The sequence below is a fragment of the Schistocerca gregaria genome, chromosome 6 (assembly GCF_023897955.1).
Source record: "Schistocerca gregaria isolate iqSchGreg1 chromosome 6, iqSchGreg1.2, whole genome shotgun sequence".
In the NCBI taxonomy this organism is placed as follows: Eukaryota; Metazoa; Arthropoda; class Insecta; order Orthoptera; family Acrididae; genus Schistocerca; species Schistocerca gregaria.
In genome coordinates this window covers 447357730-447384234 of record NC_064925.1, presented here as the reverse complement: position 1 = coordinate 447384234, position 26505 = coordinate 447357730, and the positions used below count along the sequence as shown (strand labels likewise).

At 42.3% G+C, this 26505-nt stretch overlaps 2 protein-coding genes across 2 annotated transcripts in view; one reads left to right on the top strand and one right to left on the bottom strand.

Moving 5' to 3' along the window:
• LOC126278020 (ATP-binding cassette sub-family F member 1) overlaps positions 1–5096 on the bottom strand; it is an 86641-nt gene extending 81545 nt beyond the window's left edge. Inside the window, exon 1 of the mRNA XM_049977737.1 lies at positions 3676–5096. Within this exon, the coding sequence (XP_049833694.1) occupies positions 3676–4972 (1297 nt within the window). The 5' untranslated portion in view covers positions 4973–5096. The remainder of the gene's footprint in view (positions 1–3675) is intronic.
• Positions 5097–5136: 40 nt separating this feature from the next.
• LOC126278022 (uncharacterized) overlaps positions 5137–26505 on the top strand; it is a 44132-nt gene continuing 22763 nt past the window's right edge. The window contains exon 1 of the mRNA XM_049977742.1: positions 5137–5643. Coding sequence (XP_049833699.1) covers positions 5551–5643 — 93 coding nt within the window. The 5' untranslated portion in view covers positions 5137–5550. The remainder of the gene's footprint in view (positions 5644–26505) is intronic.

The following is a 26505-nucleotide window of genomic DNA, read 5'->3' as shown; positions in this document are numbered from 1 at the left end:
TAAAGCCTTTGACTGGGCAGAGGATGCTGTTTCTATCAAGATTGACCCAGATCGCATTTTGGACAAGCACTCCACCTTCCCAAAATTGTCCTGTAAATGCTCTTTTATAAACTGTGGCTTCATCAATACAAAGGATCCCCATTAGTTCTCATACATATGAGGTTCTGGGTTGAATAAGGTTCGCTGCGGCCTTAGTGTTCCTCCCATGGTGTGGCCAGGGAGGGCAATGATTTAAGGCCATACTTTCTTGCATTCTACTAGACTTTGAACGCTTAGAGACTGCTGGTGTTTGACCACCAGCAAGTGATGACGTGGTACGCTTCATCGTGCGTCATCAGCCCTGACGCCACCCACTCCAACCAGGGGCCCTCCCCACGGGTGCCACCCAGCCACAGCAGAAGCCACCTGGCATGATGGCCTTTGGCAAGAGTCCCGATGCTCCATGGTGATGGGCATCTACTCCTTGGCATACGAGGGACGTTAATGGCACAGGCATCAGCAGAGTGATCCCTGTGTTGTCAGGGGGGCTACAACCAACAGGGTACACGTATGGCAGCCTCACCACAATGGACTGGCTACCATGCTGGATATGAGGTGCAAAGAAGTCCATGGTCATAATCAACTCAAAAAGCGACACTGCATAGTGCAGGGTGGAAAACACACCCTGGAAGGAGATAGAGAATGGGCTGGACTGCAATATGACAACGAGAAAGTGGGCGAAGGATCTCAAGGCACGATGGACAACGCACCATGTAAGGCACCCTTCCCCAATTGGCTCGCTCTTCGGGAAAATTTTGAAAAATGGAGGTCAAGCCCTACAGAGCACCATCCCAATAAGGCCGAAATGTCCGAGACTCCTTTTAATTGCCTCTTACGACAGGCAGAAATACCTCAGGCCTATTCTAATCTCTGGAGTGATCACTCGTAAAGGTAATCTTCTTGCTGCCTTCATCTGCTCTGAGCAGAGATTGCTATTGTGAGCTATCTCCAGCCTGTTCATGCATGCTTTCAATCATTCTCACCCAAGGTTGTCAGCACATACTAGATGGCATGGTTGACACAGTGTGCTCTCCCTGCTGGGTCAACGGCCTTGTGGTGCCACTGGCACTGATGCAACCGCTCTGTCACCTGCTGCTGCTCATGGCCATGATCTGCAAACTGATCACAGCATCTTCCACACACCTGAGTGCATGCTCCTGAAGTCTGTGTGTGTTGACTGCCTGGTGCAAATGTCTGACTACTAATGAACTCTGAGTAACAAATGAATGGTTTTCTGCTGCTGTTTCTCTTATGTCTAGCAAGCACCAGCTCACAACACTACTGCTACCCTCAACCTGGGTGGAGGACTACCGACTTTCTGACCTCTATCTTCCATGTTCAATTATCCACCACAGTGGCCAACCAACCCAGTCGCTTTAATCTATAGGGATATGAAATTGAACAAGCACATAGGTTCAGCTGCAGGTAAAGCAGTTTGAAAACTGTGGTTCACTGGTAGAATACCAGGGAAATGCTATCAGTCAACAGTTAGACTGCACACAAACACTGATGTAACACATTCAAAAATGACACTTGTGTACGAGACCTTCACCAAACAGGACAAAGTGGGGGATACTGAAGGGATACAACACATTTGATCCACAAGAGTATCACAAAAAGCCTGAGAAGAAAAAAAAAAAAATAATAAAAAAAAGAAGAAGAAGAAGAAGGAGGGAAAAACAAACACACACACACACACACACACACTTTATGATAGAGGCAAATTATCCTCATGAAAACCTATGTCTAAAGATTTTAGAACCAAATTTAAGGTTTGAATGTAGGAATATATTACAACCTCTCACATATCACTCCCACAAGGGTCCCGAAGCCTATACTAGACTAAATACAATGCGCACAGAAACATCTGGGCGCTTATTCTTCCTGCACTTCCTATGTGAATGCAACAGGAAACTGCCCAGGTAATAACATGTACAATGACATGTACCCTCTGCCATGCTAATCACGACAGTTTGCAAGCGAATATGTAACAATCATAAATAACAAACTGCAAGGTAATATCAGAAAAAATGTATTAGATGATAATGTCTTTTGAATATTTTGGTGTGTATTGTATACATAATGTACATCAACTATGAAAAATAAAACTGCGGGATTTGGGGTTGGGGGCTATGTAACTGTACAGATCAACAATTATTGTATATGATTGTCTTTTGTAATGCCATTATATGTATTCTTTTTAGAAAATCTCATTATTGTACTGACAGTCAATAGGGCAGAAATGGACATTCCCAGTGTCTCCAATATGGCACCAATGACTATGTAAATAAAACAAAAACATCTCCCTCCTAAAATATAATCAAATTAACGGGAAATTGGGAGTTTTAGGGTGGGGGAAAAACTAAATATAAAAATAAAAACTCACATTGTTCCCAAAAACAAAAATGACAAAGAAAAAAATTACCATATTCAGCTACACCAACAAAAATCTACAGGAATCTGACATCTCTTTACCTATATAGCTCAACCACAACTGTCGGTACCTCAAAAATTACAACTTCACGAGCTGGAATCAGACACTTCCCTTGATCTATATAGGTCAACCCAGCTGATGACACTAAAAAACTGCCTACCACTATGAAAAATAAAACCAAACCCACAACACCTAAAAACCCAAAACACAAACCTCACTAAAGAAATTAAAAAACAATCAATACACCATAAATACACAAAACATCACAAACCGAGCACAACAGACAGAAAAAAACTACTTACCACCACCAAATTCCAGTGCTGCAAACTAGATTGGCCACCCCAAGTACACACACTCTCTCTCTCTCTCTCTCTCACACACACACACACACACACACACACACACACACACACACACACACACACACACACACACACGCCTCGTGCACAAAAACTTATCGATGACATGACAAATAGTATATCATCAAAACAATCTCTCTCATGGCTAGCCTAGATTTCTAGAACCAGGTACCACGTCCAATGTAGCGGTAAATGTTATACCGCTGACACCGCCACGTGAACCCATTGCTGATACGAGGCCCCAGAACTCTCGTCAATCTCATTCTCACAGTTGATACTGCAGTTCACAATTTCAGCAATTAGTTCAGATACCAGGATAAATTTAATAATTTAATCAGGGACAAAATGGCCTCCCCCATCTGCAACCGCAACACAGCACTATTGTACTTGATCATCATATCCATACCTAACAAAATAAGTCTCACAATAAATTATCATCTTACTGAAAACCAACAGCAAACTGATAACACCTAAAGAAACTGTGAAAACACACACACACACCAGAGGGCACCATCAAATACAACAAGGCAACATCCACAAACACAACCAACTCCACAGTGTAATGACATCACACACCACGACACCCTTACCACGGGTAAAAGCAAACGGGTGGAATCAAACACTTCCAATTGGGCCTACTACCAGAAGATTTCAGTGTTGAAGATGAAATTTTTATCATAATGCAGCACTTCTGACAACACTGCACTCTTTGCCTGTATCAAGCATATTTGTGACAATAGTTTGTCATCACAACTTTCAGCAACTTATAAGGCAAAAGCTTTGCAGCAATGTTAGAACATTTCTAAGCAATGTCACAAACTTACTTATGAATAATTACTGTACCTGCTGGTTCCTTCGCATCATCATCTGCATCTTCTTTGTCTACAGTTTTTTGTTCCTTGCTAGTTTTCTTCCTATACTTTTCTCCAACTTCAATTTTATCAACATCTACTTCCACATCAATATTAACAACTTTTTCATCCTTTTTTGATTTTGTATGTCTTCCCTTCGTTGCAGCAATTTCTGCGGATTCACTTTTATCTTTATCATCAGCTTTTCCCAACGTCATTTTCCCAACTTCCTCTGTCAAAGTTTCACATGCATCCCCAATATTAATTTCTTTCTTTACTCTATCTGGCCTTTGTTCCTCTTCCTCTTTGCTTACACTCATTTCTGACACTTTCTCAGTTATACTACTGTCACTGTCATCACTTACATCCCTACCTTTCTTCTTAGAGGTCTTAGTATTGAGTTCTTTCTTTAGTCCAGTACTTCCTTTGCTATTAAGTACCGGCTCTACACCATCTTTTACTGGTTTCTGAACCTTCTCTTCTACCTCAATATCAGACCCCTCTTCAGATTCTTCACTAACCTTTTTTTTGGGTTTCTGTTTCTTATCTTTCTTAACAGGCTTGGCTAAAAATCTTTCTTCACTGGAATCGTCACTTAACACGGTGTTCAAAACATCCACTTTGTCATCTTCTTCGCTCCAGTCATCTTTCTTCGCCTTTCCTTTCTGTTTCTTTTTAGCAGTGGCTTTTGCAGGCTTCGACGTCCTCTCTGTATCAAGATCGCCGTCGTTTTCGTTCTCACCATCCGCTTCATCTTCACTGCTATCCCTTTTCTTGCTTTTCTTCTTTTTGTCTTTCTTTCCAGGCCTGGGTTCGGCTTCATCTTCATTTGCTAAGGCTTCGAGGCTAAATTTATTTCCCTGATCATCATCGTCATCACTCCAATCATCTTTTTTACTTTTACTCTTCGCCTTCTTCTTCAGGTTCTTCGCTGGCTTTGAGGTTACAGTGTTAGAATCACTCACTGCATCTGGTTTTATTTTGTCAGTCTTCTCATCTTCACTGTCACTCCAATCATCTTTCTTGCTTTTTCCTTTCTGCTTTTTCTTGGTCGATTTTTGTGGTTTGGTAGGGATTATTTCTTCGTCAGACACTACCTGAGACTTCAGCTTGTCAGACTTTTCCTCTTCATCACTCCAGTCGTCCTGTTTCGCTCTGTTCTTCTGTTTCTTCTTAGAGTTCTGTGCCGCAGGCTTAGAATCACCACTGACACTTTTTCCTTTGACATTTTCCTCGGAGTCAGCATCAAAATCATTCTTCTTGGATGCTTTTCCCTTCTTCGGAGGCATTTCACCTTACACCAATTACAAATGTAACACCAAATACAATATGCTACCAGATTTCATGACCTACTGCTGTCTATGGACGCAACGTGCGTCAGAGGTGTCTCTCGTGTCTCAATTGTTTCCATAGTGTTTATGAAAGCAACTTTACGTAAATAAAAATTTGTGTGTAAGTATTATTTCCTGCTTTAAATCAAGTAGTACGTTATTCTCTATGTTATCAAAATTTATGGTCAGGAGACAGTAATTTTACTTGTTTAAACTATTAGTCGTAACACGAAAATGTATTTTATGCTCACTTCGGTGATAATTAAGCTTTAAAGTATTTATGCGGAAATGGAAAATAACGGTTTCCCTATAATAAAATGAGTTCAGTTTATTGGTTCATCTTTAAGAAAACTGCATCACTGCACACTTTCATATCGGTAGTTGTTGATCTGTGTGACAGTATTGTGGCAGACCTGACAGAAGATGGCAGCTGGCAGCTGCATTTGTTTATGGACATGGACTGAAATGTTTGGCTTTGTTGTGATCTGGGAAATCTGTTGTGCTTTATGAAAGCATGAGATAATTCGATTGGAGAAATGGCCAGGGATCGTAAAAACAAAGTTAAACGTTGTAAAACAGTTCGGTTGAAACGTAATAGAAAACACTATAAATTCACTAACAACGAATTGGTAAGTCTTGAAATTTTGTATAGCTGTATAATAAGATTAACATTGACGATTAGCGCTCCACTGGGACAGCGGCTGCCAACAAGGCTGCACATTTCTAGATGTATAACCACATGCAGTTTCATGTTTATCCAGGCGTGTCTTATATTGACGTAGTAAAACAGATAAACTATGGCCAATAATGGACCATAGGGGATGGAAGCTACGTTTTTTATTCAGAATTTAAGTAGTTGAGGAAGGAAGTATCCGTTGCACGCAAGCGTGTAAGAATAATACGCTGTATCCACTGTGGAACTTTTTGTAAATTATTGTTTAAACACAATAGCGTAACGACAGTAGACTCAGAGTAAGTTTACTTACCCATGAAGTTTGTTGTAATCATTGTTACAGTTAAAAAAACTGCAATACCATAAAATAACGTCAAACACAAACTGAAATCGAATCTTCTTGACCATTCATACTCCATAGAAAAAAAATACAGAATGTGTACTTAATATAATATGAATCTCATATGCGCAAAATAAAAATGAAACAAATTAAAAGTAGCTGTAGTTTATCATAAATGGTGATCATGTACATGCGGAGCAATTGCCAGCGTTTCACTTTTGAAATGCATTACATTTTTAAACTAACTGGCATGTTCCCTATCATATTGACTGATCACATTATGTTCCATGGAAGGTGCTTTATTAATTATGCTGAGAATCTTTTTGGCATTAGAAATCACAGTCATAGTTGTTTGGGGAAAAAAAGTTGAATTTCAATGTCTGCTGCACAAATTTTATTTGTATACTGTCACTGTTGTTTTTGTCTTCGGTCTGAAGATTGGTTTGTAGTTAACTTTGTAGATGCTGTGAAAGAAAGAACTACATTCACCTGGTCAGATTATTGTCAATAAGATTATGGCTAATGACATTTATGCTAATATTACCACGCCAGAAGCTGATCCTTCCTTTGATGTTGAAGTAGAGAAACTAGTGTAGTTTTTCTTATAGCCGGTAATGTCTGTTATGCTCATTGATGTGTCAGGGATTTGTAAAACTTTATTCACCAGGAAAACGTATGTTTCTGTAAAAGCTTGGGCTAGATGGTTGCATGTCTAATTTCACTTCTAGCTCAGACACACTTTTGTGTGAAATGCTATCTGTTTCTTAAAGTCTTTTGGTAGTGCTAGAATGGGTCAAATGGACTTCATCAGGAATAAAGTGGGATATGCAGATATTTTGTTCCTATGATGATTTTGTAACATTCCTGTAAATTCATCATGCCGGGCATTTCTTGGTTATCAAAATCTGTTTCATGTGATTATGAATGGAGTAATAAATGCTTTAATTTTACATACAGGGTGACAGTTATTGAACTATATGAAATAAAATTCTCATAACTTCTGAACGGTGGGCATTAGGACGTTTTAACTACGCGGTTGGCTGTGGAGGATGATGGGGATTGTATTGTTTGGTTTAGTGATGAAGCCCACTTTCATTTGGATAGGCTTGTGAATAAGCAAAATTCGCGCATCTGGGGGACTGAGAATCTGCATTCCGTGATTGAGAAGTCTTTTCATCCTCAGTGGGTGACTGTGTGGTGTGCAATGTCCAGTCACGGAATAATTGGCGCTACATTCCTCGATGGCATGGTGATTACTGAACAGTACATGAATGTTATGGAAAATGATTTCATCCCATTATCAAAAATGGCCCTGATTTTGACTGATGTGGTTAATGCAAAACAGAGCTTGACCCTACTGAAGCAGAAGAGAGTTTGAAGTCCTGGAGGACTACTTTGGGGACCACATCCTGGCTCTGGAGTACCCAAAGGCCACTGGCATGGGCCCCAATTGGCCATCGTATTCTCTGGATCTGAACAAATGCGACTTTTTTTGTGGGGATATATATATAAGACAAGATGTACAACAGTAACCCTAAAACCATTGCCGAGCTGGAAACAGCCATTCAGGTGGTCACGGATGTTCCAAAACTTCAGCTGGTCATGCAGAATTATGCTACTTGTCTGCACCACCAATGATGGTAGGCATATCGAACATGTTATAATCTAAATCCGAATATCTGTAGTGACATTTACATGTTGAATAAAGTGTCTGCATGCCTTATATAAACATATTTCGGTATATTTCCTTCACAATATTTTATCATAATGATGTTCAACACAGAGCTGATACAGGAAGTGTTGTAAGGATTAAACCTTCACATTGATTACTATCTCCTTTGACACTGATTCCATATTTGTTTATCTGTTTTTGCATAATCTTAACTGTTTCATATAAAACAGTATATAACAGTTGTCTGTGTGATGATATTTTTATCAGCTTTCATGATGCACCCTTCGGGAGACTCACAACTCTTTTGTGGATACATGCTAGAGAATATGGAACCCATAGCCATTGTATTACTTCTTCTTTTCCCGAGATGCAACCTTACTCAGACTGTCACTGCTTTCAGGTTTGGCCTCGTGGACAGATTTCCTTTTGACATCTGTCATAGATATCACTCTTTCCACTTTACTTTACAACACTTCTTTTGGTTAACTTGGTTATGCAGAGAACACACGATTGATGCCCGAGCTGCTACTTCTCCACATATGCTTGAGGATTGGGTGCCTCTCCATTTGGTCAGTTGCTATAAATCCAAGTGGCCATTGTTCCTACTGGGGGGAGGGGGGTGTAACTTGTAGGGACAGCCTTCAAATGGAGTAGGTGCCATATGACAGATATTTAATGCAGGGAAAAGAGTAAAGCTATCGGCTGGTGCTGACATGTTCCACATCCTGCAGGACCTCCTCACTACGGATCAATTGGAAAGTAAATCTAATCTAATCTGTGAGGTTGTTGCAGTCCTTTTGGACAGACCTGATAGTTATAATGCATCCTGTTGTGACCACAACAACATTCCTGCCTTGGGTCATGCCATAAGAGGAAAACAAAGTCAAGGAAACTCCTCGACTTACTCCCAGTTTTCACCTTAACCAACAGATGGTCATTTCTAACTGCTAAGCCCATATTATATATAGAAAATATTGAAAATGTATTTAGGAAAATCTCTTCTCCTGGTAATCTGTGAAGTGGTTCTATCTTAATTAAGACAGCAACTCCTACCTAGTCCTAAGTGTTACATTCTTGTAAGAATCTAGATGACATATGTGTCACTGTAACCTCTCATAAGAACCTGAATGTGGTACATGGTTTTTCACCTGGACCGCATATGGATGAGCAATGCGCAAAAATTTGGAGAAGCAAGAGGTCTAATTCCTGCTTCGTGTACATCGAGACTCACCTGGCACCGAATCGCTCATCCTTGCTTTTTAGGAGGATTCCCTTCATGAGAATGATAAAATCGTTGTCTCTTGGTGTCGACGGAAGAGTCTGATGTCACCTGTCAGCTTTGACCCATGACATAAGGCTGTTGTGGTATGTGACATCACGACGGCGCAGAGTTTAGTTTGTGAGAGTGACATGTTTGTAGGTGTCATTTTGATGTGATCAGTGGTGCTTATTGGTGGTGTGTTTGTGTGTTGTATGTTAGGTGATGTTTTTTGTTTAGTTTGCATGTGTGACGTGTTTATAGGTGGCGTATTGTTGCGGTCATAGGTTCACTCTGGTGGTGTGTTTATGGGTAGCGTGTTATGTGGTGTATGGGGTTCACTTGCGTGGTAGCATTGCACGTGTGTGGTATTAGTGATGACTGTGCTTTCAGTGGAATATTTTTCAGTAAGTTAACGATTTTGGTTTTGTTATGTTGATGTTATTGTTGTTTTATTTCTGTTCGTCGTGTGTGAATTTTGGTAAATTGCTTTGTTTATGTCTTTGGTAGGTATGGATATGACTGACAAGGTCAACAGTTTTTGGTTGATGATGGGGGACCGTGTGTTGTCAAGTCGTGAAGTGTTCAGTGTGTCATGAAGAAATGAGGTTTACTAAAGTTCCGGCATCTCTGACAAGGGATGGCTATATGTGGAGATGTCGTAAGGATAACAGGTCAAGGGAAATGTTCGATTGCAATTTTGATTCTCTAGTGTGTTATTTTTTTTTATTATTAGGATTGAGTGTGGTGAAAGTTTTGAGATTTATAGTGTGGTATTGGTAGTTACTGTTGACCTATATAGGTCAAGGGAAGTGATTGATTCCAGTGGATTTTGTGTGTAGTGGGATTTGGGAAGGTTGTGGGGTCTTGTTATTTTAGTGTTTTTTGTTGTTTGGTGTAGTGGGGTGTGTTTGTATTTAGTTTGTCCACAGCCAAAAAACCCCAATTTCCCATGCTTGTCCCATTAGTTTGTTTAGGTTTTTTGTGAAAGGTGTGTGTGTGTGTGTTGGTTTTTCAATGTATTTTGGTGTTTGTTGTCATGTTTACATAATGACGTCGTAGGCACCCTATTGGAGTCATAGTGGATGGTCGTTTCCGCCATATCTGTGATGTCATGGGTCAAAGCAGACAGGTGGAATTGGACGCTTCATCTACATCTACATGACTACTCTGCAATTCACATTTAAGTGCTTGGCAGAGGGTTCATCAAACTACAATCATACTATCTCTCTACCGTTCCACTCCCGAACAGCGCGCGGGGAAAACAAACACCTAAAACTTTCTGTTTGAGCTCTGATTTCTCTTATTTTGTTTTGGTGATCATTCCTACCTATGTAGGTTGGGCTCAACAAAATATTTTCGCATTCGGAAGAGAAAGTTGGTAACTGAAATTTCGTAAATAGATCTCACTGCGACGAAAAACGTCTTTGCTTTAATGACTCCCATCCCAACTTGCATATCATATCTGCCACACTCTCTCCCCTATTACATGATAATACAAAACAAGCTGCCCTTTTTTTGCACCCTTTCGATGTCCTCCGTGAATCTCACACCGCGCAGCAATATTCTAACAGAGGACGGACGAGTGTAGTGTAAGCTGTCTTTTTAGTGGACTTGTTGCTTCTTCTAAGTGTCCTGCCAATGAAACGCAACCTTTGGCTCGCCATCACCACAATATTATTTATGTGGTCTTTCCAACTGAAGTTGTTCGTAATTTTAACACCCAGGTACTTAGTTGAATTGACAGCCTGAGAATTGTACTATTTATCGAGTAATCAAAATTCCAATGGATTTTTGTTTTTTTGTTTTTTGGAACTCATGTGGATCATCTCACACTTTTCGTTATTTAGCGTCAACTGCCACCTGCCACACCATACAGCAATCTTTTCTAAATCGCTTTGCTACTGATACTGGTCTTTGGATGACCTTACTAGACGGTAAATTACAGCATCATCTGCGAACAACCTAAGAGAACTGCTCAGATTGTCACCCACACTTCCGTATTTCTGTCTCTTGTTGTGATTTGGAGTCATATTTCCCACCCCTATGTGATCCTTTAACTGCCAGCGGTTTGGGAATATGTCTTCCCGTGTTATGAACAACCCCAATTTCTGGAGACACTCATGTGAGCAAGCGCCATTCTAGCTTATTTGCGGAGTCAATCATCTCCCTCCCTTGTGTGGTTTGTGCAGCTTCATCTTCGAGGACCTTGATTTCTCAACCCCAAGAGGGGAACCAGTGCTCTCCTGCAACATGTATCAATGCCAGGACTCCCTTTCGGGAAATCTCTCCCTGGAAATCTACAGAACATTAGCCCTACACCAACCAGTGGCTGAAGGAGCCATAGACTAATCCCAACCCTCTAAATTAGATAAGAAGAATGAGACATAATGTCAGGATATGACTACTCTTGTGACACCAGGGATGCCAGATCCCCCCACATGTTGTTCCACTCCTGGTGATGACGGACAGTCATCCTAAGATGTGACCTATACTCTTGGGCACTGCTTGCCTAACCAGGAGGCCCTTAAAGTGATAATTTAATGGTGCAATTGATACTACTCTCACCTGCCAGAACTGCAACAAATGACGTCCTCCTGTTCAACAATCTGCATTGATCTCCAAGACATGTATCTCACCGAATAACATTTTCAAACCTTTTGGGATTACATTGGGTTCTGCTGGAACTGTACCAATCCCAAAAGAGCATCTGGATGAGTCTGTATGTTGGTTTACTTAGACTTCTTCAGTGAGTGGATTCTGTTGGGTATCACATTGGTAACAGTAGCAGAATGAGTGCGAATTCTCCAAGTGATTATCACACACAACAGTTATTTACCCTCAGGCAAGGAACTTACATAACTTGAGATGCCTACCTTGAACTTAAAACTCATTCTGTCCCATTCACCTACTTGGAGAATTCAGTACACACCACCCCTGTGGGGGGTACTACGTCATCTGCTTGGGACTTTCTGACCAGCTATCATCTTTAGCTTTCCAGTGATTCTGTCACTTTTGACGCGACTTGATAGACTAGTTGTCATGTTGGTCTCTCTCAAAGGCCAACTGGCAATTATATACTTCTGCCACTCGCTGCAGCAGACTCTAATGGCAAGGTTGTTAGAGACAACTTCGTTGCAATCACCTGTGCTACTACTGGAACTGGTACCCTCTTTCTATGAGCTCTCTACACTAGTGATGGGTACCATAGTGGACCAAGGACACTGCAACAGCTGTTCAGAACTGTTGAAGGTCCCTGCAACATCTCAAGCAGGGTCTATCATAGGCAACCCTCATCTTTGTAAGTGGCTCAGTCCAAAGGCTCACTACCTAAAAAGTGTCATAAGAAGGAATGCTGGGAGTGCTAAGCCTCCTCATGAGGAACATATACCTCTTCATCCCAGGTGTGGCCTAAGATCTGTAGCCTGCTGCGTTACTAAAGATCAACTACTGTTCAGCATCTGCTCCGTCATGGTGGTTAATTTTTGTTTCGTTTTCTACATCCAGTTCTGTAGCTCTAAACTGAGGAGCAGATCTCTGTGATTATGGAATTGAGTCAGTACATGAACCATGAACCTTGCTGTTGATGGGGAGGCTTGTTTGCCACAGCGATACAGATAGCCGTACCGCAGGTGCAACCACAACGGAGGGGTATCTGTTGAGAGGCCAGACAAACATGTGGTTCCTGAAGAGGGGCAGCAGCCTTTTCAGTAGTTGCTGGGGCAACAGTCTGGATGATTGACTGATCTGGCCTTGTAACACTAAGCAAAACGGCCTAGCTGTTGTGGTACTGCGAACAGCTGAAGGAAAGGGGAAACTACAGCCGTAATTTTTCCCGAGGGCATGCAGCTTTACTGTATGGTTAAATGATGATGGCATCCTCTTGGGTAAAATATTCCGGAGATAAAATAGTCCCACATTCGTATCTCCGGGTGGGGACTACTCAGGAGGACGTCGTTATCAGGAGAAAGAAAACTTGCATTCTACGGATCGGAGCGTGGAATTGGGCAGGTAGGTTAGAAAATTTAAAAAGGGAAATGGATAGGTTAAAGTTAGATATAGTAGGAATTAGTGAAGTTTGGTGGAAGGAGGCACAAGACTTCTGGTCAGGTGACTACAGGGTTATAAACACAAAATCAAATAGGGGTAATGCAGCAGTAGGTTTAATAATGAATAGGAAAATAGGAATGCGGGTAAGCTACTACAAACAACATAGTAAACGCATTATTGTGGCCAAGATAGACACGAAACCCATGCCTACTACAGTAGTACAAGTTTATATGCCAACTAGCTCTGCAGATGACGAAGAAATTGAAGAAGTGTATGATCAAATAAAAGAAATTATTCAGATAGTGAAGGGTGACGAAAATTTAATATCATGGGTGACTGGAATTCGACAGTAGGAAAAGGGAGAGAAGGAAACATAGTAGGTGAATATGGATTGGGGCTAAGAAATGAAAGAGGAAGCCGTCTGGTAGAATTTTGCACAGAGCATAACTTATTCGTAGCTAACACTTGGTTCAAGAAACATAAAAGAAGGTTGTATACATGGAAGAATCCTGGAGATACTAAAAGGTATCAAATAGATTATATAATGGTCAGACAGAGATTTAGGAACCAGGTTTTAAATTGTAGGACATTTCCAGGGGCAGATGTGGACTCTGACCACAATCTATTGGCAAAGAACTGTAGATTAAAACTGAAGAAATTGCAAAAAGGTGGGAAATATAAGTAGATGGGACCTGTATAAACTGACTAAACCAGAGGTTGTACAGAGTTTCAGGGGCACTATAAGGGAACAATTGACAGGAATGGGGGAAAGAAATACAGTAGAAGACGAATGGGTGGCTCTGAAGGATGATATAGTGAAGGCAGCAGAGGATCAAGTAGGTAAAAAGTCGAGGGCTAGTAGAAATCCTTGGGTAACAGAAGAAATATTGAACTTAATTGATGAAAGGAGAAAATATAAAAATGCAGTAAATGAAGCAGGCAAAAAGGAATACAAACGTTTCAAAACTGAGATTGACAGGAAGTGCAAAATGGCTAAGCAGGCATGGCTAGAGGACAAATGTAAGGATGTAGAGGCTTATCTCACTAGGGTTAAGATAGATACAGCCTACAGGAAAATTAAAGAGACCTTTGGAGAAAAGAGAGCCACTTGTATGAACATCAAGAGCTCAGATGGAAACGCAGTTCTAAGCAAAGAAGGGAAAGCAGAAAGGCGGAAGGAGTATATAGAGAGTCTATACAAGGGAGATGTACTTGAAGACAATATTATGGAAATGAAAGAGGATGTAGATGAAGATGAAATTGGAGATAAGATACTGCGTGAAGAGTTTGACAGAGCACTGAAAGACCTAAGTCGAAACAAGACCCCGGGAGTAGACAACATTCCATTAGAACTACTGACGGCCTTGGGAGAGCCAGTCCTGACAAAACTCTACCATCTGGTGAGCAAGATGCACAAGACAGGCGAAATACCCTCAGACTTCAAGAAGAATATAATAATTCCAATCCCAAAGAAAGCAGGTGTTGACAGATGTGAAAATTACCAAACTATCAGTTTAATAAGTCGCAGCTGCAAAATACTAATGCGAATTATTTACAGACGAATGGAAAAACTGATAGAAGCCGACCTCGGGGAAGATCAGTTGGGATTACGTAGAAATACTGGAACACGTGAGGCAATACTGACCTTACGACTTATCTTAGAAGAAAGATTAAGGAAAGGCAAACCTACGGTTGTAGCATTTGTAGACTTAGAGAAAGCTTTTGACAATGTTGACTGGAATACTCTCTTTCAAATTCTATAGGTGGCAGGGGTAAAATACAGGGAGCGAAAGGCTATTTACAATTTGTACAGAAAGCAGATGGCAGTTATAAAGAGTTGAGGGACATGAAAGGGAAGCAGTGGTTGGGAAGGGAGTAAGACAGGGTTGTAGCCTCTCCCCGATGTTATTCAATCTGTATATTGAGCAAGCAGTAAAGGAAACAAAAGAAAAATTCGGAGTAGGTATTAAAATCCAGGGAGAAGAAATAAAAACTTTGAGGTTCGCCGATGACATTTTAATTCGGTCAGAGACAGCAAAGGACTTGGAAGAGCAGTTGAATGGAATGGATGGTGTCTTGAAAGGAGGGTGTAAGATGAACATCAACAAAAGCAAAACGAGGATAATGGAATGTAGTCGAATTAAGTCGGGTGATGCTGAGGGAATTGGATTAGGAAATGAGACACTTGAAATAGTAAAGGATGTTTGCTATTTGGGGAGCAAAATAACTGATAAGGGTCGCAGTAGAGATGAAGTAAAATGTAGACTGGCAATGGCAAGGAAAGCATTTCAGAAGAAGAGAAATTTGTTAACATCGAGTATAGATTTAAGTGTCAGGAAGTTGTTTCTGAAAGTATTTGTATGGAGTGTAGCCATGTATGGAAGTGAAACATGGACAATAAATGGTTTGGACAAGAAGAGAATAGAAGCTTTCGAAATGTGGTGTTACAGAAGAATGTTGAAGATTAGGTGGGTAAATCACGTAACTAATGAGGAGGTATTGAATAGGATTAGGGAGAAGAGAAGTTTGTGGCACAACTTGACTAGAAGAAGGGATCGGTTGGTAGGACATGTCCTGAGGCATCAAGGGATCACAAATTTAGGATTGGAGGGCAGTGTGGAGGGTAAAAAACGTAGAGGGAGACCAAGAGATGAATACACTGAGCAGATTCAGAAGGATGTAGTTTGCAGTAGGTACTGGGAGATGAAGCAGCTTGCACAGGATAGATTAGCATGGAGAGCTGCACCAAACCAGTCTCAGGACTGAAGACCACAACAACAACATGAAATTAACATCAGAAAAGTTAATAATAACTAAAATAAAATTTACACAAACCTTATGCTGATGACTAACTGCTTGAGTATATATCAGATAAATCAACGATATATCACAAGAATGAACATTATTTTTTTCCAGTAGCTCCTCAACAAAACAGGAGGAGTGACCCATGAGGAAATTCTTCAGTTTAGACTTAAAAGTGCAAGGATTATTGCTATTTTTTTAAATTCTTGTGATAGCTTATTGAAAATGGATGCAGCTGAATACTGCATGCCTCTCTGCACAAGATTCAAGGAGGAGCAATCCATATACAAATTAAATTGTGCCAAGTGTTAACTGAGTGGAAATTGCTGGTTTTTGGGAACAAACTCATATTGTTAACAACAATGTTAAAGAAAAAAATGTATTGACAAGGCAGAATTCCCAGACACCTGAACAGGGATGACATGAAGTTCGTGAACAGATTGCTTGAACTGCCCATTTTTGAGCCAAAAATACACTTGATGATTGGGGAACAGGTACCCAAGAATATAATGCCTTATGTTGTAAGTGAATGAAGGTAAGTAAAGTAGACCAATTTTTGTGTTAGACTATCACTTATTGCAGATATTGTTCTAATGGTAAATATAACATCATTAAGTTTTTGAACATGATCATGAACATGTAATTTCAATTACAACTTAAACTCTATCTGAATACCTAGGAGTTATAACTGTTCAGATCATATGCTCATTCTGGGCAATCAAAATGTCTGTTTTTTGTTGAAGTGTTTGTATAAGACTGTAAAATCAGAGTTTTACTGTGATGTAGCATCAATTTATTTCCTACAAGCCATGAACTTATATCTTGGACCACACTATTTGATTCATTGTCTTTGTTGCAGTCAACATCCTCCACTATCAAGCTAGTGCCACCAGCAAACAGAAATATGAGAAAGCATTTTATTTATATAACCTTAAGAAACAGTAGTGGTCTCTACACTAACCGCTGTGCAGCACCCCACTTAACCATGGTCCAATCAGACATCAGCTCATAACCTTTTTCATTATTGTGGAGAATGACCTTTTCCTGTCTATTCTTAAAGCATGAGAAGGACCAATAGTGAGCTACTCCTATTATTCCATAACAGTCCAACTTCTGCAGCAATATTGTGTGATCATCATTTATTAAACAGCATTTGTTAAATGAAAGAAGACACCCAGTGGTCACAACTCTTTGTTTAATCTGTCCATTGCTCCACAGAGAAGAGAGATTATAGCACTTTCCAGTTGCTAAGCCACTTGTAAAATCAAACTGTATGTTTGACAGCAAATTATGTGAACTGAGATGATTAGTTACCCATATATAGACAGCCTTTTCAATAACTTTAGCAAACACTGATGGCATAGCAATAGGTCTAAAATTGTCTACATTATACCTTTCTCCTTTTTATAAAGCAGCTTCACTATGAAGTATTTAATAATTCAGGAAACTGACTGTTGCTTAATGAGGAATTACATATGTGGCTGACCAGGGGACCCCACCTATTCATCTCTGATTTTGTCCAACTTCATTGTATATGCAGGGTTTCACCAGAAATGAACATGACAGAAGTGAGAGCAGGCATGAGCCATTTATGTTAGCCTAGTTTCCAGGCAATGGTTGTCACATAGGGAAGGGTACAGAATGGTAACTCAAAGGCTATGGGGCTGAGTTCGTATACAGACATCTTTTTTTTCAGTTTCTTCGTTACTTTCACCGCATATAAACAGAAACAATGCTCAATACAGTATATGTATTAATGCTTTTCTAAATGCATGAAAAGGGAATGCAAAGGAAAATTTGGGATTGCAAATAAATTTCCAGGAAGGGTTTGTAAGGTGTACATCATGAGAAGTTTGTATGCAACACTAGAAACTTTTATTATTTTACAGTTGATGGTTTACGCAAGCTGGGATGATATTTGCCGTAAAAACAGGGGAAGCAGTAATTTTCTCAGCATCTTACACATGTTATCAATGGCACACTTTTACAATTACATGGTTGTTTTAAAGTTTTTATAGAAAAGCAGACATGATTTACACTCATTAAAGTTTCTCTTGCTTGAGACAGCTTGGCAGCAGACTAAGTACATAATGAAGTTCTGTAAACTTGAATTACAATGCATTACTGGAAAGTCACTTCTAGAGTCCTTGTACACGCTGTAAATACAAACCCTTACTGGAAATTTTTTTACTGTCCCAAATTTACCTTTGCCTTTTCATATTCTTTATAAAAATATGAGTAAGTACAATATACTAAACATTATTTCAGTTTATTTGCAGTACAATTAACATAAAAATAAAAAGCAATAAAAAAAAAGTTTCCGCATAGAGACTCAACTCGATGACCCTCAGATCACCATTCTGTAGGCTACTCTTTCTGCTACGCCACCTCTGCCTGGAAACTACATTAACAGAAATGGCCCATGCCTTGCCCAGTCTGCACCAAAAATTATATTTTTTCTAAATGCTTGGCCATATAGTGCTCCCACTTCTGTCACTTCCATTTGTGGCCAAGCCCTATGTATACCATAACTTGAAATGAAATTGATGATGATGTGTAGGTACGATTTACTTGTGGCTACTGGGCTAACATATGCAGTGTGTTACTGTCCGGCTAGTTATCCCATCATACGCATGAGAATCCATAGTCCTCAGTGATTTAATTATTACCTCAGTCTACCCCCTTACCAGTACTTCTACTGATGCATCTGTTATTGCTGAATACATTGCAGTCTGTCAGTGTGTTTCTAGGAGGGATGATCCACATCAGCCTTCTGATTTGGTTGGGAATAGCAATCCAACAGACATTTTTCTAAATGCCAACCTCTCACTGTCGTCTTTCATGATCTATGGAAGGCCTAAGAGATTGCTTGGTGCCATCACATTTTACTTACCCACCACGAATGGGACTTTTGAGGCTCTATACCACTTTTTATTTATCAATTATTTTTTTTTCTCTCCGGTCATCCGAGCTGGGACATTGGTCAGCTCCTCACAGATTCAGGAGAACCCCATCCTTCAGGGCTTCCTTATCACTATCTTGAGCTGGTGACCTGTATTTGACTGGTAGTACTTCCAGGCTTTACGCTGACAACTTTCACATTTCATATGGGTGTCAGTCTGTAGCCTTGGCTGAACACCAGATCCAGATACTTGTCCAAAGGGCTTCCACTTGGACACCTTTCCCTGTCTGTCCCCCCCCCCCCCCCCCCTTAAAATAGAGAGAGAGAGAGAGATAGAGAAAGGGGGGGGTGGGGAAGGGCTCTACCTTCGTCAACCCCATTTTAGTGTCTGTTTACAGAATGAGCTGTCACCACATATTGATCGGTGTTACACTTACCCTCCTGTATCTGCTATTCATGATTTTCTGTCTAAATAGTTGTACTATCTGCTCAGTTGTCATTCTCTGCATCCCAAGTGATGTGGATATCTGGAGAAATGAACTTGCCAACCATTTGGCAAGAGAAGCAGTTACTCGCCCAACATTTGATTTGATGATACTGGTAATAGATTTCCTGGTGCAGATAAGACCTCTACTAATGCAGATATGGATCATCCTCTGGTGGGCTACTGCCCTCTTTTGTAAACACCGCGCTGTCAAGGAGATTATTGTTGCAAGGCACTCCTCCTCGTGTCACTCTGGTAAGTAATCCACCATCTTATGTTGTCTCCCCATCAGTCATACCGGATAAAACCATAGTTTATCTAATGTTTATGGCCATCCCCATATTGTGATTGTGGAACATTGCCAGGCAATAGTCCACATTCTAGTGGGCTATTCTCTCCTGGCTCTCCGTGCTTAGCTTGGTCATCTGGACTATTAGCCTTTAATATTGTCTGATGACTCATATACAATTTAATGTTTTCTTCGTTTTCTCTATACAAGTTGTTTTTATTCTGAGATATATTGTCTTAAACTGCCTTTGGAATGGGGAGAGGATGGTTAGAGTTCAGGCATCTGCTGCCACATGTAAGTAACCCTTGATCCTACTTCCTTGGCTGACTGCCTTGGTCATCCCTCATTTACTATCTGTAATTGCTTCTAGATGTGATTAGCTCTCTCTTTTATGCCACACTCTATTTTCTGTTTTAGGGGCATCGGTCTGATGAGTAGTGGATGTTTTTCCCCATCTTAAACATTTTAACTGTAATTGATCAAGAATGGGTCACTGTGAGAGAGTTGGCTTCCATTTGCTTACAAAGCCCTGAAGGAAACTCGCTAGACCTACCCATCTACTGACCTGATTATTCCAATTACCTAGTTTTGCTGTTGTTGGTCCTACTGGTGTCCACTACAGTGTGTTTTACCCTTTCCACTTTTACTATTACATATCTCCTTTCCATCTGGCTTGAAGGAATTATTCATTCCATTGCTGTCTCATCCCTGTCTCAGGTCAGCAAGATATCAGACATAGCATGTAAGCCTCTTTTGTCTTTGGGCTGGTCCAACTCATGTACTTTCATCTCTCGTGTAATAATTGCTTTCAATGCCTTGATCTTATTTCTCTTACATACTATTATAATTTGATTCAGCTTCTGGCTGATGCCACTAGTGCCAGATAAACTATCCCAAGAATGATGGACTGATGAGCTCATTAAGTCCCTTAACTCCCGACCAACCATCCGTGATGACCCCCTGCATGTTCGGGGGTTAGAATAGGCCCGAGGTATTCCTGCTTGTCAGCCCTATGAGTTCAGGTCCCATTCTATGGCTTGAGCTGCCACTTTCAAAATTCTACAGAAGTGCGGGCTATATGGGGAAGGACGCATTATGTGGTGCACCAGTTATCCACAGTGCCCTTAGATTCTATCTCCCGAATCCCTTGTCATGGCTCTGCATCTCCACCTGCAATTCAACTATTTGGGCAAGGACATTTTCCAGGGTATGTCATCTTATGTTGTCTCCTGTCCTCTTTCGCCCCCATGACAGTCTTGGATTTCTCTGTGCCCAATATCCAGCACAGTAGCCAATCCGTTGTGGTGGGATCATCATGTACCCATTTAGTGATAGCCCCCAGACAACACAGGGATTGCACTGCTGATGCCTGAGCTGTAAACTCTCCAGATACGTTAAGGAGTAGATTCCTGTCTTCCTGGGGCATCAGGACTCCCGGCAACAGCCATCATGCCGGTTGGCCTTTGCTGTGGCTGTGTGGTGCCCATGGGGAGACCCCTGATCAGAGCGGGTGGCATCAGGTCAGATGAGCGGACTAAGTCATCTCTTGCTGGTGACTGTACGGTGGCAGCAGTCTCTAAAAAGGGCAAGATTGAATACAGTGCCAACAGGTATGACCCCAAATCAAACTCCTTCCCTCGCTGCACCATGGGAGGAACGTATGCTTACAGAACAGAGAGAGCCATATTCTCCTCGATTTTTAGTCTGTAGCAGAACTGATGGGGACTCCTTTCTGCCTATGAAGCCTCAGTTTTTCATTGAACACATTAAGGATAAGTTTGAAGAAGTGATAGCGCCGTCCAAGAAGTGAAACGGCGCAGTCTTTATTGAGACAGCATCTGCAGCCCATTCCCAAGCCTTACTCACCTGTGACAAGCCAGGTGATATTTCTGTTTCTGTTACTCCCCATAAAAGCTTCAATGTGGTCCATGGGATAATTTTCTATTGTGATCTCCTCATGCAGTTCGACGACAAGCTCCGTAACAATTTAGAACAGCGGAATGTTCATTTCATCCGGTGCATTTACAGGGGACCCAAAAACAGCAGGTTTGCTACTGCTGCTTTCATCTTGGCCTTTGAGGGTGATTCATTGCCTGAAAAGGTCGAAGTGATGGCTTACCACTGTGACATTAAACCTTATGTCCCTCTCCCTAAGCAGTGCTTTAAGTGCTGGAAGTTCGGGTACAGGTCTTCTCGCTGCACTTCCTGTTCCACATGTTGAGACTGCAGATGTCCACTGCACCCAGATACTCCATGTGCACCTCCTCCCACTTGTATCAACTGCGGAGAGCAGCACTCTGCCTTGTCGCCAGACTGCACAGTACTCCAAAAGGAGTGTAAAATCATGGAGTAAAAGACCCTGGACCGGTTGACTTACCAAGAGGCTAAACGTAAATTTAAATGATTACTCCCCATTTGGTTGACATCCACATATGCTGCAGCTACATCACCATCACCGTTCCAAGTGCCAGTGGTTCCTCACTCTGTGCCACGTACACTTGGCCCTCCAGGCCACCAGAATACATCCGCCCCCTTGGTGGTAGAGATAACGCAGGGGACATCGGTCCTCTTCCCCCCTGCTGGAGAACAGACAGCCTCCTCTGTCTCCTCTTGTGTGGAAGGGGTCCCTTGTGGCCCTCTCTCCCAAGGTCTCCACTAATGCCACAGCACACACTTGCCAGTGGCTCAAGGAGCCAACAGCTGCTGGATGAAGAGCTTCACAGTCTTCCTCCATTCCTGAAGCTACTTCAGAGGAGTCCTTCCAGCAAGCCCCTAAAGAGAAGTGAGAGGGCAAGCAAACAAAGAAGTCTGCTAAGAAAAAGGGCCCTCTGGTGGCCCCAACACCACCACTCCCTATCAGTTCTGCATCTGAGGATGCGGTGGAGATCTTAGCATCCTCTGCGGACCTGGATCTCACTGACGCCTCATCCACCACAGAAATGGCTGCAAATACTCTGTTGGTGGCAGCAGGTGACCCTGAGGCATAACCTGCCTCCTTGCACGCTTCATGCCTTCCCAGCCTCACGATATCATCATCCTCCAGTGAAATTGCAGTGGTGTTTTCCATCACCTGGCTGAGCTGTGACAACTCTTAGCTTTACACCTGCTTTCTTCATTGCCCTGCAGGAAAACTGGTTCCCGGCAATGTGGACCCCTGCTGCCGCAGATGTAGGGGATATTACAAAAACCGTAGTGACTATAATTGAGTATCAGGTGGAATTAGTGTCTATATCCTGAACTCAGTATGCAGTGAACCTGTGTCCCTTGAAACCCCTCTTGAAACTGTGGCTATCAGGATAAGGACAATGCAAGGAAGAACTGTCTGTAATGTATATCTTCGTCTAGATGGTTCAGTACCCCTGAACGCATTGGCTGCACTGATTGATCAACTCCCTAAACCTTTCCTACTTTTGGGAGATTTTAATGCTCGTAACCCCATGTGTGTGGCATTGTGCTTACTGGTCGAGGAAGAGACGTCGAAAATTTACTGTCACAACTTGACCTCAGCCTCTTATTTACAGGTGCCCCCACACATTAGAGTGTGGCACATGACACATATTTGGCCATTGATCTCTCGGTTTGCAGTCCTGGACTTCTCCCATATATACACTGGAGATCACATGAAGACCTGTGTGGTGGTGACCATTTCCCCGTCTTTCTGTTACTGACCTGGCGTCAGGCCCATGGACACCTGCCCAGATGGGACACTTTCACCTCTGCTGTCACCGTTGAATCTTCCCCACATGGTAACATCGATGTGGTGGTTGAGCAGGTAATTCCAACAATAGTTTCTGTGGTGGAAAATGCAATTCCTTGTTCTTCACCAGACCCCCAACAGGTGTTTCTGGTGTTAATATAAATGGCGTGTTATCTATCGATGCAAATGTGATTGCTGAGCACTTGGCTAAGCAGTATGCTCGCGCCTCTGCATTGGAGAATTACCCCCCGCCCTTTCGCACTCTCAAACGGAAGATGGAAGGGAAAGTCCTCTCAGTCGCTACAAGCTACAGTGAATCCATAACACCCCGTTTCAGAGTGGGAGCTCCTCGGTGCCCTTTCACATTACCCCAACACAGCTCCTGGGCCATGTCGGATCCACAGTCAGATGATTAAACATCTCTCGTCTGACTACAAGCGACATCTCCTCGTGATCTTCAACCACAACTGTAGCGATGGTGTCTTTCCATCACACTGGCCGGAGAACACCATCATATCAGTACTCAATCCCAGCAAAAACCCACTTGATGTGGATAGCTGTCGACCCATCAACCTCACCAACATTCTTTGTAAGCTGCTGGAACATATGGTGTGTCGGCGTTTGGGTTGGGTCCTGGAGTCACCTGGCCTACTGGCTCTGTGCCAGGGCAGTTTCCGCCAGGGTTGCTCTACCACTGAGATCTTGTGTCTCTCGAGACTGCCATCCGAACAGCCTTTTCCAGACGTTGAACACCTTGTTGCCATCTTTTTTTTTTATTTACGAAAAGTGCATGACACCACCTGCAACATCATATCCTTGCGCCACATTATTCGAATGGGGTCACCGAGGCCCACTCCCAATTTTGATCTAGAATTTCCTGTTGCTTCGTACTTTCTTTGTCCAAGTTGGTGCCTCCCATAGTTCCCCCCATATCCAGGAGAATGGAGTCCCACAGGGCTCTGTATTGAGTGATTTTCTATTTTTAGCGGCCATTAACGGTCTAACAGCAGTTGTAGGGCCATTCGTCTGACCCTCTGTATATGCAGACGACTTCTGCATTTCGTACTGCTCCACCAGTACTGGTGTTGCTGAGCGGAGCCTACAGGGAGCTATCTACAGGGTGCAGTCATGGGCTCCAGCCCACGGCTTCCAGTTTTAGGCTGCAAAGTTGTGTGTCATGCACTTCTGTCAGCATCGTACTCTTTATCCGAAATCAGAACTTCATCTTAATGATGATCCCCTCACTGTAGTGGGGACATATTGATTGTTAGGACTGATTTTCGATGCCCATTGACTTGGCTTCCTCACCTTCGCCAGCTTAAGCGGAAGTGCTGGCAGCACCTCAGTGCCCTCTACTGCCCAAGCAACACCAACTGGGGTGCAGATCGCTCTACGCTGCTGTAGTTCTACAGACCCCTTGTTCTATCATGCCTTGACTGTGGGAGTCTGGTTTATAGTTCGGCAGCACCCTCAGCATTGTGTTTACTTGACCCAGTGCACCACTGTGGCAGTTGACTAGCAACAGGAGTTTTTAGGATGAGTCCGGTAACCAGCATCCTGGCGGAGGCTGGAGTCCCTCCTTTGCAGGTCAGGTGTGTGCAACTGCTCACCAGTTAAGTTGCACACATTTGTAGTTCTCCTGTGCATCCGAATTACCGTCTCCTTTTCCCACCCACAGAGGTTCATCTCCCACATTGGTGGCCCTGGTTAGGGCTTACAATTGCAGTTCACATTTGATCCCTTCTATCTGAACTGGAGTCCTTGCCTTTACCACCTATAGTTGAGGTTCATTCACAAACACCTGCATGGTGTACACTTAGGCCACCGGGGAGTCATTTCTTCTGTGTACTGACTCCTTGAGCAGCCTACAAGCTATCAACTAGTGCTACCATTGTCATCTTTTGGTAGTGACCATTCATGAGTCCATCTATGCCCTGTAATGGTCCGGTCATTTCTGTGGTGTTCGTGTGGACTCCAGGACACGTCAGAATCCCAGGCAACGAACTTGCTGACAGGCTGGCTAAACAGGCTGCACGGAAACTGTTTATGGAGATTGGCATTCCAATAACTGACCTGCGTTTGTTTTTACGCCTCAAGGTTTTGCGGCTTTGGGAGATGGAATGACATAGTCTCAGTACGCACAACAAACTGCGTGCCATTAAGGAGACGAGAAATGTGTGACAGTCCTCAATGCGTGCCTCTCATAGGAACTCTGCGATTCTCTGCTGGCTCCGCATTGGCCACACTTGGGCAACCCACGGCTACCTCCTGGGCTGTGAAGACCCAGCTCACAGTGTTGGTGCAGCGCCCATTTGACAGTGGCTCATATTCTGGTGCACTGTCCCACTTTGACTGCCCTGTCATGAAATCTTCACTTGCCAGACTCGTGGCCATTGCCACTAATTTTACCTGGCAACGCCTCATTGACTGAATTAGTTTTATGTTTTATTCATGAGGGTGGGTTTTATCATTTGATCTAAGTTTTAGCACATGTCCTTTGCCCCTCTGTGTCCTCTGCCCTAGTGGTTTTAGGGTGGAGATTTTAATGTGTTGCAAGAGTGGCTGGCTTCTCCTTTTTTTCTCATGGTCAGCCAGCCATGAAATCTGTTTTGTCATTTTAACCTCTTCTACATGTTTTTTTTTCCGTTTTTGTGGATTTCTTGTCTGATTTTGTCCATTTAAGCATTTGTTACCATGCAGTTGTTATTGTCATTTTTGCTTTCTCTCCATTTTGTGCTGTCAGTCGCAATTGTTTTATTCTCACCCTTGTGGCGTTGTTTTATTCGGAACAAGGGATCGATGACATAGCAGTTTGTTCTCTTCCCCCCCTCTTTTAAAACAACCATCCATGATGTTTTTCGCGTATCCCAGACACGATGTTATGTATTTTTTGTGGTCAACTCCACTGCGCAAGATATGTCCTCTCAAATATCCGGTTTCTGGATAGCCTATAGAACATTCTCAGTTTATCCCGATTCTCCACCCCAGAACCTGACGCCATCCACATTTAGATGTTGCAGCACCTTTCTCTTGTGGGCAAGCACTTTCTGCTTAACACATGCAGCCGCATTTGGGTAGAGGGCACATTTCCCAGATGCTGGCATGAAGCCACTGTCATACCCATACCTAAACCCAGTAAAGACAGAAACCTTTCTTCCAGCTACCACCCAATCTTTCTTACCAGCTGCATTTGTAAGGTGATGGGACGTGTGATTCATGCCCAGCTGGCATGGCTTATTTCAAGTTGCCGCCACTCATACCTCGCCTGTCATTCAACAACATCTTTGCCTCTGCACTTCCGCCTCGACTGACATCTCTGCCCAA